General features: G+C 41.9%; 1 protein-coding gene across 1 annotated transcript; it reads left to right on the forward strand.

The window, feature by feature from the left end:
• Positions 1–617: 617 nt before the first annotated feature.
• lmf1 (lipase maturation factor 1) lies at positions 618–15893 on the forward strand. Its single transcript, XM_034080178.2, has 8 exons — positions 618–846; positions 2432–2741; positions 3350–3360; positions 3572–3720; positions 7858–7923; positions 10336–10503; positions 11572–11752; positions 15682–15893. Exons 1-8 carry the CDS (start codon positions 621–623, stop codon positions 15855–15857), a joined length of 1287 nt encoding a protein of 428 aa, XP_033936069.1. The 5' UTR covers positions 618–620; the 3' UTR covers positions 15858–15893.
• Positions 15894–16092: the final 199 nt, after the last annotated feature.

Genomic DNA, 16092 nt, shown 5'->3' on the forward strand with positions numbered 1-16092 from the left:
CATATTACTTGTTAGACGCTTTTATCCAAAGCGATTTACATAACACTGTGGACAATCCCCACAGGAGCAATTTGGGGTGAAGTGTCTTGCCCAGGGACACAACGACATGCTGACTGCAGTGGGGTTTGAACCTGTGCTCCCCTGAGCCGAACACCAAGGCACTAGTCCACTGTGCCACACGCCTACCTAAACCCATTTTTTATTTCATGTTCTTATCTGCATCTAATCTAAAAAACAACAACAGTAATGAATTTATTTGAAGGACATTTTATTCAAAATGCATGAAAAGGAAGGATAGTGAGGAAAGTGCTTTAACAGTATTAATAAAACAAACACATATACATTGTATGTTTCATATAATTTACTTAATTATTATAACATGTAACATAATTATAATTTCTTCCGAAAATAAATATAAATATAATTAATATGTTCTATTTATTCTATATTTTATTGTATTATATTGTTATTAAAATAGTGATATATGTATCCTATTATTATTTAAATTGAATTGAATTAAATTGATTTATTATTATTTGAATACCACAAATAATACAAACAAAACATAATAATTGAAAAATCCTGTTTACGCACTTCCGCGTCTCCTACATCACGTGACCATGGATCCCTTCAACATGGCGGCCACCGGAGACAGTTCTGGTAGTTCTGTGAGGAAGCGACATGTGGAGGGCAGAACCCCGGAGCCTGAGAGGGAGGAAAGCGGGGAGAAACATGGAGAAGAACCGGGAGAAGAACCGGAGAAAGACCGGAGACCACAGAGCCTACATCCGGGGACTTTCTGGCTCACACGTGTTGTGCTGCTGCGCTCTGTCGCCTTTATTTACTGTAAGCACACTGACATTTACTCCACTAAAACCTGTCATTGTTCACTTTAAAGGCAGATAATTAGCTTTAAACAACAGTAATGACTAGTAGGTTTGCTAGTCCACGTTTGACATGATAGCTCTCTTGTTTACTTTGTCTTTTTAGTGTTTTAGTGCTGAAATTGTGATTTGCTGTCGGTTTAAACTACAAAACCATAGGATAAACCAGTGAGTTCATTTATAAGTTATTTGAGTTGGTGTAGCTGTCACTGCCTTTGCCCAGGCTCTCCAACAACTCCCACCCATTTAATTTGTGTTAAATATCTCCTAATTTGGTTTAAATGTTTTAATAATTTAGTTGCTGTTGTCTGTCTGGCACAAGTACTATTTATTGTACCCCCCGTGTGTGTATATATAGCATAGTCGACATTCATATTCACATCCAGGCATACATTTGATTATGTTTTAAATCTATAGGCTAATGGCTTATTTTTCTTGGTCTAATGGAATATGTTCCTATGCCCATGTTCTGCAATAACAGTGCACCATTATCATCCTTAAAACATATCTTATTTTGGTCTTAAACTTAAAATAAGTTCATGAAACTTGTGCTGAGAAATACTTCTGTCCAGCACCAGTATTGTGGTTATTAAGCGTTACTTACCAGTGATGCTAATCATTAGCTTTTGCCATTGATATTGTGATATCAAGATACAGTAGTGATACCTCCATGTCAAAGTCCTGCATTACATTTTTATATAACAAGAAGTCCAGAACTGTTTACTCACATCACCTCCTAATTTATGTCATGGAATAAAAAGACACCTGAGAATTTGCAAGCATTCACGAGACCTACGAAAACCCTGTAGCTCTATTCCAAAAGCCTTTTGAGTTATGAGCTAACGTTGGAAGTTTGTGTATTCCAGCCTCTGGATTTGGATTTAATATATCATATTTAAATTGTACTTGAATGCAGTTAACCCCGTTTTAACTGTGTTATCTACATGTCCTATATATATATATATGTTGCACTGTTGGAGGAGCCTGTGACCTCAGTTCTTCATTGCCATATCTAAGCTAATGTACAAAGTCAACTTTATTGTCAATCTTTCAATTTGTGTGTACAGACGGAGAGGTTGAAATACCGTTTCCCACAATCCCAAATACAAATATATCAAAATATGTATATATACAATCAACAGACAGTTGGACACATATGGCAAAGGCACTTGAATGATTGACACATTTCACTAGTTTTGAGTAAAATGAAGTGAACACTTGTTTTTATGAGTTTATATCCAATATCTGGCCGCTAAATGTGAAGGAAATGACTTTAAAGAGTAATTTCCCACTTGAAGCAGTAAAAATGTGCAAATTGTAGAATATAAAACATGTAAAAATGGGGATATTATTACACCTTATTCAGTGGTACATCCTATATACAGAGACATTTACATAAATACATGAATAAAAGCACAACAATCAATATATAAATAACAGTCACTTCAATATCAATACAAGTAATTAGTAAGTTATGACAATAATAGCCTTGAATCTGGAGTACTTGTGTCACGATTGTGCCTTTTCGTCTCGCCTCTTTTCTGCAGTGTTGGCGTTCAGCGTCGCCTTCAACCAGAACAAGCAGCTGATTGGAGAGCGCGGCCTGATGCCCTGCAGCAGCTACCTGAGCAGCGTGAAGAGGTACGTGGGGGGGAAGATCGGAATGGCCGCCTTCGCCTACACCCCCTCCCTCCTCTGGCTGCTGGACTGGAGCGAGATGGACGCCAACCTGGACGCCCTCGCTGTGGCGGGGATGGCTCTGTCTGCCGTCGTCCTGGTTACCGGGACGGCCAACATGGTGATCATGGCCTCCCTGTGGGTGCTGTACCACTCTCTGGTCAGCGTGGGACAGCTGTGGTGAGTGTGAGATATACACACACACATGGTTATACGTAGGATATGTAGGATTTGAGATGTTATAGGGATTTATGATTTCAAAACATTCTTTTTTTTTTAATCTGTACCAAGGAAGGATATTTGATTGAATCTGTAGAATAGCGGTTGTACGCCTGGACTTAATGCAGCTCTACAATAATCGTTTTTAATACAATTTAAATTCATTTTGCTGCTTTAGTACACACTGTAGGGATGATCAAGTAATCATTATCTGAATTATCATAATATTTTAAATTAAAATCATGTTTTTTTAACTGCTTAAACTGTGCGCTTTTATTCCCTTATTTTATATATTGTGTTCTACACTGCACTAATACAGAGCAATTTCACCCAACGTGGCAGTTTTTTCCCGCTCTTTTAAGCATTTTAGTCTATTTTGCATAATTATTTAAGTTTTATTGACCGTAATTCTGCTCTCTTTAACATCGTTTCCAACCACAGGAGATAGCTAACATGCTAACTGCCTAGCATCAAACATATAATATAAAAGGTGGCATATTCCATCTATTTATTTCTGCATCAACTTGATATACTGAGGCTTCCTTTTTGTTTCTCCTCTCTCTTTCCAGGTACTCCTTCGGTAAGTAAACACCATCTCTGATTTTATACTGACATGAGCATTGAGGTCTGAGTAAGTAGGCTTTAAAGAATCAAAACATAATTATCTGCCCCACGTAGTATCATAGAAATATCCTTTGCATTACTTGATTATATTCTAGTGTGATTATATATATATATATATATTGAATGTCTGTTTCAGCGTCTTTACCAAGTGCCTCTGATGGTTTCAGGGTGGGAGAGTCAGCTGTTGGAGACGGGCTTCCTGTCGATCTTCTTGTGTCCGCTGTGGACGCTTTCCCAGGTTCCCCCCCGCTGCCCCCCCTCCCTCATCAGCATCTGGACCTTCAGGTGGCTCATCGTCCGCATCATGCTGGGAGCTGTGAGTCAAACACTCTTAAATATAATACACGTCAGGGTTAGCTGCATCTCAAACCACAGCAACGGGAGGTTTGACACTAAATCAAACCATATGCCAGTATGCCGGAGCGGGAGATCTGATTGGTTGTTGGTCACACGCCAGACACGCCCACCGGCAAGCTTCAACGCGGCGCTGCCGTGTGGACGTTACAGATAATACATATCGGGGTTAGCTGCATATCGAACCAAAGAAACACAACACTAAAATCACAACGGCACCATTGGGATCGTTGGCAGTTGTTTATGTATTATGCTGGAAAAAAGACAAATGCCAAAACATGTATGTGTCCCAAAAAACTCAAGTAAAGAAACAAATGTTAAATCCAGTTAATAAGCCACTCTTAACATTGTATTTGTGTATGGGGTCGTGGACAGTCCCCATTGATCAACTGTCACAAAGAACAGCAACGGCCCGTCTACACTACAGCGTCTACAACGTCGAAAACTCCAATCTGCCCATTCACTTTCAATGGGGTGACGTCACGTTGCCTCGCTTTTTCGCTGAACTGAATTGTGGGTAGCACAGCGGTCCGTCTCCGGCCGGAGTAGCCAGCGCCAGCCAATCAAATCCCGTTTCGCAAAATCTGACAGCTGAAGCGCTAGCCAATCAAACCGCGTCTAAGCTGGGAGAGATATCCCGCCGTTCATTTCTATATTTCAAAAAAAGTCGGAGGAGAAACTAACTATCGCCGTAGCAACCACCCGGTTTTGTATGAGCAGACCCTCTTCACCTCCCGGGATACAACCCGGAGGAACCAGGCATGGAGGGAGGTGGCAGAGACAGGGGGGGAAACTGGTAGGGTTTCCCTGTTTGGGGAGTTTATATATATATATATATATATATATATATATATATATATATATTGCTCCCATCAAATCCCCGGGGTTTTTTGCTTTGTATGTCGGGGGCGGGAGATTCATGTGATTGGTTGTTGGTCGTGTTGCTTGAATAAAATCCCCAAGCTCCAGACACGCCCAGCTCCAAGCTTTTTTTGAAGCTGTAGTGTGGACGCTCCGTAAATGGGGCAGCTTTAGCCAACATGGCTCATTTCCAGCTGATGTCCCCGGCCAGGCGATAATACACCTTTTTAAAATCACAATACAGCATTAGTTATAAAGAAAGGATGGAAGACAAGTAGATGGAGGCGAAAGGATTAAAGAGAACAATAAACAACACATGTCACATATAGCACATCACAGAAACCAGGGGTCCATGATCACAACATGTAACACACACACACACATCCAACACAGACGAGTGTGTGCAGGTGTAGTTCTGCGTGAACCATTTGTTAAACAATGACTTGCTTTTATTGTGAAGAAACCCTTAAGTTTACAAGCTAAGTATTTGAAGGGCTGGCATGCAGGTGTGTGTATTGGATTACACCGTTCTCTGCTGGCAGGTAACGGGTAGTAAAAACGTCCTTAATTTGGAAATGCTATGCTAGGTGTGGAGCATTGGGCGTTAACTGGGATTACTGCGAGTGTGTGTGTGTGTGTGTGCGGATCGGATTGGTTTACCTGTTGCTAAGCATTGTGGGATAAAGTGTTGCTGGCATGCCGACTGGTGCAGGATGTTCAACTGGAAGAAAGTGCAGAAACCTGAGGTCACTTTCTAGTCTAGTCTGAGGTGTGGTCTTCTAGGCAAATAAAGTTTTCCTCTCTTCAACCTCAAATTAGCGGTCTTTATTTTGGGATCTGATTTGGTCAAATGTCTTATGTGTTTGATACTTATTTTTGTATCCATGTATTGCAATTAAATCCCTGCGAAATCTGTAATATTGGGTTCATACATACCACTGAATGTAACCAGAGTAATTCAGCTACTGAAAGTAACATGAATAAACATAAACCGTCCCTCGGCACACATTTGAAAATCCAATCCTGGGGTGAATATCAGATTTTAGGCCCATCAGACCGACGCTTCTTCTTGCTGGTAAACGTCTTTCTAATTCGGCTTAAAATACAGATAAGTGCTGCAAGTTACAAAACCAAAACCGTGAGCGAAACAAACGATAAAACGCTTCAGAGTCGGGTGTTAATTCTCTGTGGGTTTCTCCGGTTGTGCTGCTATGAATTATCTTTGAATCCTGCCTGCATGAGTTAGAATATCCTGTATGTCCTAAGAGGTTGTTTTTTTAGCAGGAGGGAGTTGTGCAAGTGGCCATCACAATTTCCCGTAGACGAGAGACCAGCTATGTTTCTGAAAACTGCAAAAAAATGAGATAAAAAAACACTAAAACGCATTGGAGTCGGGCTTTAATTCTGTCTCTCTACGTTTCTGAAAACTCTTCAGGGTCAGAATCAATAAGAAACGCAATTGTCTTTATTTACATGGAAGGACAATATATGTATTTACATTCTGCACAACGTGTGTGTTTATGTCAGAGGTGTGTACATCAGCCAGTAATTGCTGACACTTACTGGCTGATGTTCACATTCTGGAAAAGAAATCTAAATTCTGAAAGAAATATGAATTGTGAAAAAATGCAAATATCTGAAAAAGTCAAGTCTTGAGGAAAAGAAATCACAATTCTAAGAAAAAAAGTCTTGAGGAAAAAGTGGAAATTCTGAAAGAAAAGTTGAATTGGGAAAAATAGAAAATTATGAGGAAAAATCAGAAAAAGTCAAATCGTGAGGAAAAAAATCTAAATTCTGAAAAATATGAATTGAGAAAAAAGTCAAATTCTGAGAAAATTTAATTCTTTTTTGAAAAATTGCTATTTCTCAGAAAATTCAGTAAAAAGTAAAGTCTTGAGGAAAAAAGTGGAAATTCTGAAAGAAACAAGAAAAAGACCAAAAAAAATTATAAAAAAATTATAAAAAAAATCAAAAAAAGTCAAATCTTGAGAAAAAAGTAAAAACTCTGAGGAAAAAGTTGAAAGTCAAATTAGGTGAAGAAAGACATGTTAGTTGACCTCTTAAGATGCCTCATTACACTAAAGTCATGCCAGGTGCTAATCCTACCTGTGTTGTCTTGTCTCCTGCAGGTCGTTCTGTGGGTCGTTAATTCTGTCTCTGTACGTTTCTGAAAACGAATAATTTGTCTTTATTTACATCGAAGACAAATCTACGTATTTGCATTCTGCCCGCAGTGTGCGCACATCAGCCAGTACTTGCTGACATTTAGGGTCTCATGACTGAATTGGATTATCGGCACATTAACCAGCCTCCAATCAGAGCGACATGTCCTGGCTTTTCTAAATCTGGTTTAGAGACGTTAGCGGAGAATTTATTCTGCATTCCTGTGTCAGGCTGATGCGTCAATATTGACCGTCTCGTGTCCCGGAGACGTATTTACTCTAATTTGGTGTAAAGCAGTCTTGGAGTGGAGGACACATTTCTCTGTGTTTCCCAACGAAGTGTTCGAGGGTTTATTCCCTTCGTCCTCTGCCCTCATTCGCCTCCATCCGTTCATTCAGCAATACTATCCAAAGCACCACTGACTTAGTTCTAATATACCAATGTTACATATGTATTGTTTTATATTCTACAATGTGCACATTTTACAGCTTCAAGTGGGAAAGGACTCTTGAAAGCATGACATTGACGTTTAGCAGCCGGATACGTGTTCGCTTCTTCAAAACTACCGTACTTTTCGGACTATAAAGCATATGAGCCGCAGCAGCTAAATGGTCCGTCTGTCTTGCTCTCGTTCTGTCTCTCGGTTTTACTTTGGCGCGCTACCTGTCTCGCTCTTTTCCGGCCTCCAGCTTTTCCTGCTGGAGCCCGCCGCTTAAAGGTGGCGGGCGCGGACCGGTCCTAGAGCCCGTAGTGTTAAAGGTGGTTAATTTTACCTGTAAAATCCATAGATGTAGGAGGTTCCCTAGTGGCCGTTAGCTGTACTAAAAAAATGGGGGGAAAGTCGCGGTTTATAGTCCGAAAAGTACGGTACTGACATGTTTCTAGCATTCAGTGCTAATGCCTGCAATCATGTTTGCACCTGGAGGAGGGTAATCCGTACCACATGTATTCCCGTTGGGTCTCTCCTGCTAAATATTGGATTCAAATGATGTCTGTCTCTAATCTGATTATCCAATGGCTGCTTCTTTAACTCGATCAGCCAGAAGCAGCTTTAACGTGTGTGTGTGTGTTTCAGGGTCTCATCAAGATCAGAGGCGACAAATGCTGGAGGGACCTCACCTGCATGGACTACCACTACGAGGTGTGTGTGTGTGTGTGTGTGTGTGTGTGTGTGTGTGTGTGTGTGTGTGTGTGTGTGTGTGTGTGTGTGTGTGTGTGTGTGTGTGTGTGTGTGTGTGTGTGTGTGTGTGTGTGTGTGTGTGTGTGTGTGTGTGTGTGTGTGTGTGTGTGTGTGTGTGTGTGTGTGTGTGTGTGTGTGTGTGTGTGTGTGTGTGTGTGTGTGTGTGTATATATGCATCATGGGAAATCAGAAATCCTTATATATCTGAGAAGAAGAATTAGCAAGGAGCCCCGACCGCACTACGAGTTAAGATTGCACTCGTTGCATTGCAGCACCTCCAGATCTGAGGCCATGGTTCTCAGCAGGAAACCGATGGACTGTCCACTCCAAGTAGGGAATGAGTCCTTACCCCAAGTGAAGGAGTTCAAGTATCTCGGGGTCTTGTTCTCGAGTGAGGGAACAATGGAGCGTGAGATGGGCCGGAGAATCGGAGCAGCGGGAGCGGTACTGCAGTCGCTTTACCGCACTGTGTGACGAAAAGGGAGCTGAGCCAGAAGGCAAAGCTCTCTGTCTACCGGGCCGTGTTCCTTCCTCCCCTCACCTACGGTCATGAAGGATGGGTCATGACCGAAAGAACGAGATCGCGGATACAAGCGGCCGAGATGGGTTTCCTCCGCAGGGTGGCCGGCGTCTCCCTTAGAGATAAGGTGAGAAGTTCGGTCATCAGGGAGGGACTCGGAGTTGAGCCGCTCCTCCTTCGCGTCGAAAGGAGCCAGTTGAGGTGGTTCGGGCACCTAGTTAGGATGCCACCTGGGCGCCTCCCTAGGGAGGTGTTCCAGGCACGTCCAGCTGGGAGGAGACCACGGGGTAGACCTAGGACCAGATGGAGGGATTATATCTCTTCGCTGGCCTGGGAGCGCCTTGGGACCCCCCAGTCAGAGCTGGTTGATGAGGGGAAAGGGACGCTTGGGGCTGGAGCTGCTACCCCCGAGACCCGACCACGGATAAGCGGAGAAGATGGATGGATGCACTGCCGTCCTATTGGGAAATGTCCTTGTAGCCATTGTTACATTTTCTAAAAACCCAAAGTCCTGTTTTCTATAACGAGATAGAATCCAGATAAACCCGAGCGTTGACCCCTGAATATAAATATATATATTTATTACTCTGACACACTGCTCTCTTTCAAGCTGCAGAGAAACAGCTGATCCTCGTGTGTGTGTGTGTGTGTGTGTGTGTGTGTGTGTGTGTGTGTGTGTGTGTGTGTGTGTGTGTGTGTGTGTGTGTGTGTGTGTGTGTGTGTGTGTGTGTGTGTGTGTGTGTGTGTGTGTGTGTGTGTGTGTGTGTGTGTGTGTGTGTGTGTGTGTGTGTGTGTGTGTGTGTGTGTGTGTGTGTGTGTGGTGTGTGTGTGTGTGTGTGTGTGTGTGTGTGTGTGTGTGTGTGTGTGTGTGTGTGTGTGTGTGTGTGTGTGTGTGTGTGTGTGTGTGTGTGTGTGTGTGTGTGTGTGTGTGTGTGTGTGGTGTGTGGTGTGTGTGTGTGTGTGTGTGTGTGTGTGTGTGTGGTGTTTTTGGTAAGCTGCAGGTAAAATATCCCACAATTTGTTCCACAGAAACAATAAGCGCACAGACTGGTGTGTCTTGTTTTCTTTTCCCTTCCACCTATTTCTGTACCGTATTTATTTTTCACCACCTCGCCTATTTGCACGTTTAGTTTTCTACACGGTTTGCATGCAACCGCCTCTCACACACACTCAATTATGCACACACTGCTCAGCTCTGTCTGTGTGTAGGTGGGGTTGCCTTCATTTAAATAAAGTTCCACTCTTATTTCGACATGGAAATCTTTCCCCTAATGTGTACCGGCATCATGTCGTCTCCGTCTCGGCTCAGGCGAACCTTTTGAACGGGGGGAAGCGTTGAAAACATGCATTTTAAACACTCTATTTTTGGTAATATTGTGTTATTAATTAATTATAATTATTCTATACTTGGACCCTTTTAAAATGGAAGCTAATATTTGTATATATGGTATGAATAAAACAAGAAAAGCATGCTTTATCGTATGCCCAAAATCCGAAAGCAGTTGCTTATACGTTTAATAATAATACAATGAAACTAAAAACCCATCAGAAAATACTGGTATTTAATTACAAAAAGTAATCCTTAATTAGAGTAAGATTAAAATAAATTGAACAAATGTTTTTGTGCATACAGTATCATTAAAACAAGTTAAAGAAACGTATGTTATCGTGTGTCTTAAATCGAGAGAAAGTGTTATTACATTGAATACAATATTTGTTTTGAAAAAAAAGAACGCCCCTAATTTCATTTCAGAAAATAATTAATTAATTTAAATTTAGTAAACTAAAATGTATGTAAGTGATAATGATATTAAGGGTGGTCATAACTTAATATCCTCTGTCTTCCCCTTCAGACCCAGCCGGTCCCTAATCCCATGTCTTACTACATGCACTTTTCTCCGTGGTGGTTTCATCGCTTCGAGGCGATTTCCAACCATCTCATCGAGCTCGTGTTCCCCTTCTTCACCTTCCTCGGCCGGAGGATGTGCACCGTCAACGGAGCCGTCCAGGTCCTGTTCCAGGTAACTAAAGATATACAGGAGAGGGACTACTTAAGGCTGTGGTAAACAGTTTGAAATGTACAAGAAAGGAAAGACATGATACTCTGAGAAATTTCAAAATTCTGAAAAAACAGTTGAATTGAGAAAAAAAATCTGAGAAAAAGTCAAATTATATGAAAAAATACTGAGAAAATGTAAAATTCTCAGAAAAAAAATCTAAATTCTGAAACAAAAGTAAAATTCTATGAAAAAAGTCAAAATTCTGAGAAAAAAGTTGAATTGAGAAAAAAGTAAAATTCTATGAAAAATGTCTAAATTCTGAGAAAAGGTAAAATTCTAAGTGGAGCGGTCCAGATCCTGTTCCATGTGACTAAAAAATATACAGGAGAGAGACTACATAAACTGTGGTAAACGGTTTGAAATGTACAAGAAAGGAATGACATGGTACTCTGAGAAATTTCAAAATTCTGAAAAAACAGTTGAATTGAGAAAAAAAATCTGAGAAAAAGTCAAATTATATGAAAAAATACTGAGAAAATGTAAAATTCTCAGAAAAAAAATCTAAATTCTGAAACAAAAGTAAAATTCTATGAAAAAAGTCAAATTTCTGAGAAAAAAGTTGAATTGAGAAAAAAGTAAAATTCTATGAAAAATGTCTAAATTCTGAGAAAAGGTAAAATTCTAAGTGGAGCGGTCCAGATCCTGTTCCATGTGACTAAAAAATATACAGGAGAGAGACTACATAAACTGTGGTAAACGGTTTGAAATGTACAAGAAAGAAAAACTTGGATACTTGAGGAAAAACTCTGAGTTCTGAGAAAAAAGTCAAATTTTGAAAAAAATCTGAGAAAAAGTCACAATTCTGAGAAAAATAGCAAATTCAGAAAAAAATTCTATTTCGTGAACAAAGTCAAAATTCTGAGAGAAATTTCACAACACGGAGAACTTGCAACATTTTGTAAAACGTTACATCTTGAGGAAAAAGTTGAAATTATGAAAAGAAAGTGAACCTCTTTAAAATGCCTTACTCCACTTAAGTAATATAACAGCACTTATAATCCTGCCTTTTGTTATCCCGTCTCCTATAAGGCGGTTCTGATCACCAGCGGGAACCTCAGCTTCCTGAACTGGCTCACCATTGTTCCCAGTCTGGCCTGTTTTGATGACGCAGCGCTGGGTTTCCTGTTTAGCTCTAAATCTGGAGCCAAGAAGGCGGTGCTGGAGATTCAGAAGGAGGAGGCGGCTGGAAGAACACCTAAACCCAGCAAAGGTACTCACGAAACACAAACAAAGCCTTCAAGTACAGAAACAATACGAAATAATACGGGAAAAAAAATCGAAATGCAGTGGAAAAAAAATCTAATAGTGAGAAAAAAATCTAATTAAATCAGAAATCTAATTCTCTAACTTTTTCATAGATGTTTATGCTTTTATTTTAAACGCAGCCTCAAGCCATTGGGGTATTTATTGGGAGACAGGTGAAGGAGATTGGGGCTTTATTACCAGGCAAAGACGTAACATGAAGGCCATTGTTTTCTGCACAAAATATAATCGTGCAGGGACCCAAATCCTACACCTTGCTACTTTTTAAGGCTCGCTTGTATTTTAAAACCAAGGCTAATGCACTTCACATGCTGACGATTCTTCACATCGACTTTCAGTAACAATCTCTAAAGGCCCGGACACACCAAGCTGACACCAAAGAACTGATACAGGCGGACCCCCGACTGTTGCCTCGCGTCTCCTGCGTCTCGGCCATGTGTCGCACTGGAACACACCGCAAAGACTTCAGCCGCCGGCCAAGTAGCACGAACGAACTGCGTGAGTGGCAATACCTCTCCTTACCAGCAGGTGGCGGCGGTAGTGTGTGTTCGTCATTCGAAAGAGGCAACAACCGGAAGACAGGCCGTTTCTCAATTGCGAGGATGCTGGCTTGGTAGTCGCGTACTTCCAAGTCACTTCCTTCAGAAACAAAGCAAGTATGCTTCCAAGCCACGGCTTCGGAACACGAAGAAGAATGGAACAGGCTAACAAGTGTGCCACTCTAACGGTTTCAACATAAACTGTACCGAAAATAAATACCTCACGATGTCTATCTGATTATGAACTTGCTTTACTTTCACGGAACACATTTTTGGTGATGACAAAGTCACATATTTACCAACACATGTTCTACGCCACTATACTTACATCTAAATGTGTGCTGCGTCGGTTCAGCCATTCTCCGCGAGGGTTTTTGAAATTGGTCCGTGCGCAAAGCATTGTGGGGATTTTAAGGACGCGAAGTCTACCCATGTGCAGCCTCGACATTTCCCCCAAACCAAGGACGCGGCCTCGGTGGAATTCCAAGTATGCTGGAGATTGGAACAGTCCTTCGGCGGCACTCGATGACGTAGCATGCTTGAAATATTGGCTTGGAAGCCAGCATCCTCGAGATTGAGAAACGGCCACAGACTGCGCTTCTCATGCACCGATTCGCTAAGCTGAACAGCCAATCAGAGTGACTTATTTTGCCGAGGCGGGTTTTCGGCCAAAAAGGGTGAAAAGTCTTTCTCACATTAAAGAAAATCTTTAGCGAAGAACTTTTATCATCATTCAGGACCGGAAAGAGAAGACCCTTTTTATTCCTAAAGCCCCGGATTCACCAGCACTGAGTCCCAACGAGGCATGGCCATATATCCTCTCTACGGTATGGGGGCAGAATGAGACTGAAGCTCGGTGTTTCATCGTAGAATGAAACCGTAATACCCTCAATGGGTCCAGACACTTGTAGACTAACCGTTGACGCTTCCAAGAGGAAAGGCATTATGGGAGATGGAGGGATTAGCGCTCAGACGGCTGAGGCTGGGAAAACGATGACATGCGGTTCATTGGAGTTTACTGCGATGCGGGTTACGGGTTTTACACGCTGCGTACAAAGTGGGAAAGCCACAGCGGTGCTCTCTAATTGGTCTCGTTGGACCCGTTAGAGTCTTTGCTTTGTCGTAAGACGGTGGATATAAAATACGCTTCCACCTGCCGGGTGTTTTTAATCATTCCCACAGACGCAGGAAGTCCCTTCGGTCAGAAGGAGAGAGGTTTGATTATGTTGATGAGTTCAACAGGCGGGTCGAAACTAACGACCGAACATGTTCAGCCTCTGACTCTGAGGAAGTGTTGAAGTCAGCACGCACACACACACACACACACACACACACACACACACACACATACACACACACACACACACGCATACATATACACACACACGCATTCACGCACACACACACACACACACACACACACACGCACACGCACGCACACACACGAGCACATACACGCACACACACACACACACACACACACACACGCATACATATACACACACACACACGCATTCACGCACACACACACACACGCACACGCACGCACACACACGCGCACATACACGCACACACACACACACACACACACATGCACACACACACACACACACAGACAGATGCACACACAGACGGATGCACACGCACGCACGCACGCACACAGACACACACAGATACACACCCACACACACACACACACGCATACACACACACACACACAGCCTCAGAGACACACACACACACACACACGCATACACACACACACAGCCTCAGAGACACACACACACACACACACACACACACACACACACACACACACACAGGCTAATGGCACTAATTCTGTACCAGGAAATGTCGTCTCTTCGCTAAATCCCTCTGGAGCTAATAAAAATACATCTTGATGTTGTATTTAACGACAGTTTTCCACTCGGTCTCATCCTGAAGTCCTGACGTGGAGACGTGAGACGCCGTATTTCTCTAACAGTCAACTAAAGTCTTCACATGTCGGAGCACTGAGGGAGAATTGACATGCATTGCTTTATGAACTTTTACAAAGTGAGTCTAGTTGAGTCGTTGACGTTTAATACGTCCATGTTTCATAACGGCTGCTAATAATAATCAGATTACATTTAGTTTATATATAGCCCTTTTCTGGCAGTCACTTTTCCACTCTTTATTTGCATATTAACTTTTAAACTGCAAACCATCAACAATATCTTATTTTTAGAGCCGGGACTCGATTAAAAAAAGTAATCTAATTAATTAGAGGCTTTGTAATTAATTAATCGAAATTAATCGCATTTGTAATCAAATATACACATCTGACCTGAGAACAGTGAGAAGCAGTTTCCACATGGATGTGACTCCAAGTGGTCGACAGTCGAGTGCAGTCAGTGAGCCAGGGAGCTGGTTATTCTCTCAGACGTGGACTCACTCATCCTGGCCCTGAAACCAGTCGTCTGGCTGAGTGTGGGTTGGGTCAGGGTGTGGTTCCTTGCACTCGGAGTCGGGCTAACGTCCACGCTAGCTGCTACATGCTAGCTGCTACACGCTAGCTGCTACATGCTAGCTGCTACATGCTAGCTGCTACATGCTAGCTGCTACATGCTAGCTGCTACATGCTAGCTGCTACATGCTAGCTGCTACATGCTAGCTGCTACATGCTAGCTGCTACATGCTTTGCATTTAGGTGATACTTTAGGCTTGATGTGCTGCGGTGATATGCACATTCTTTTTTGCATAATTTGCACACAACCGTGCTCTTATCGACGCTTCCATCCGTCCGTTTTTTAAAATAAAGTGTCCCATCCACGGGGCCGACCAAAGCGGTCTCATCAGCTTGTTCGTTCATGTTTGACTATTGTTCACCGAGGTTTGTTGTTGTTTGAAGTCCCATGCTGAAGTCATGAACGTTAGTTGGTGCTCCAGTATAATCGGTACGCCTGAAACTCTTCCAGTGAGAAACGTTCCGCTGTGCAAAAATAAGTGCGATTAAAGTGCGTTAATTTTTTTAACGCGTTTTTGTGTAATTAATTCATCTTAATTAACGCGTTAAAGTCCCGGCCCTAGTTATTAATACTCATAAACCAACGTCTTGTGTTTATTTTACCTTTTATTTTACATTTCTACCCGAGTTTCTTCATTGTATGATATATCATTATTTTATTTAATCTTTTATTGAAAACTCATACTTTAACTTCTTATTTTTATACTTTATTTTATTTTATTTATTTTATTGCCCCTTCTGACTTATAATATGTATGTGTTTATTCTCAATGGAGCAACTCAATTTCCCCGAGGATTAAAAAAACTGACTTTGATATTGTTCGTTTCACAGGGATGTTTATTCGCCGCGTGGTGAACGTCTGTCTGGCCGTTCTGATTGGCTACCTGAGCGTTCCCGTGGTGATGAACCTGTTCAGCTCCAAGCAGGTGATGAACACGTCCTTCGACCCGCTGCGAATCGTCAACACCTACGGGGCCTTCGGCAGGTACGGGACAAAACTGATCTGAAAACAGCTTGAATCACGCCGACCTGCCTGAACTGTCTTAAAGGCAAGTTTCTTTATAGCTGCTTTCGACACAAGGCGATTCAAAGTGCGTTACAACAATGATAGACATTAAGAAAATGGCTAAAGATAATTAAATAAACCATGCAGTTAGTGCTAGTGCTCAAAGGGACGCCATAATAACGTCGATACATATTTGTTCTCTTAATCAATCCACTGGAAACCCTGCATAATAGAAG

Source organism: Pseudochaenichthys georgianus, unplaced genomic scaffold, assembly GCF_902827115.2.
Source record: "Pseudochaenichthys georgianus unplaced genomic scaffold, fPseGeo1.2 scaffold_924_arrow_ctg1, whole genome shotgun sequence".
Classification (NCBI taxonomy): Eukaryota; Metazoa; Chordata; class Actinopteri; order Perciformes; family Channichthyidae; genus Pseudochaenichthys; species Pseudochaenichthys georgianus.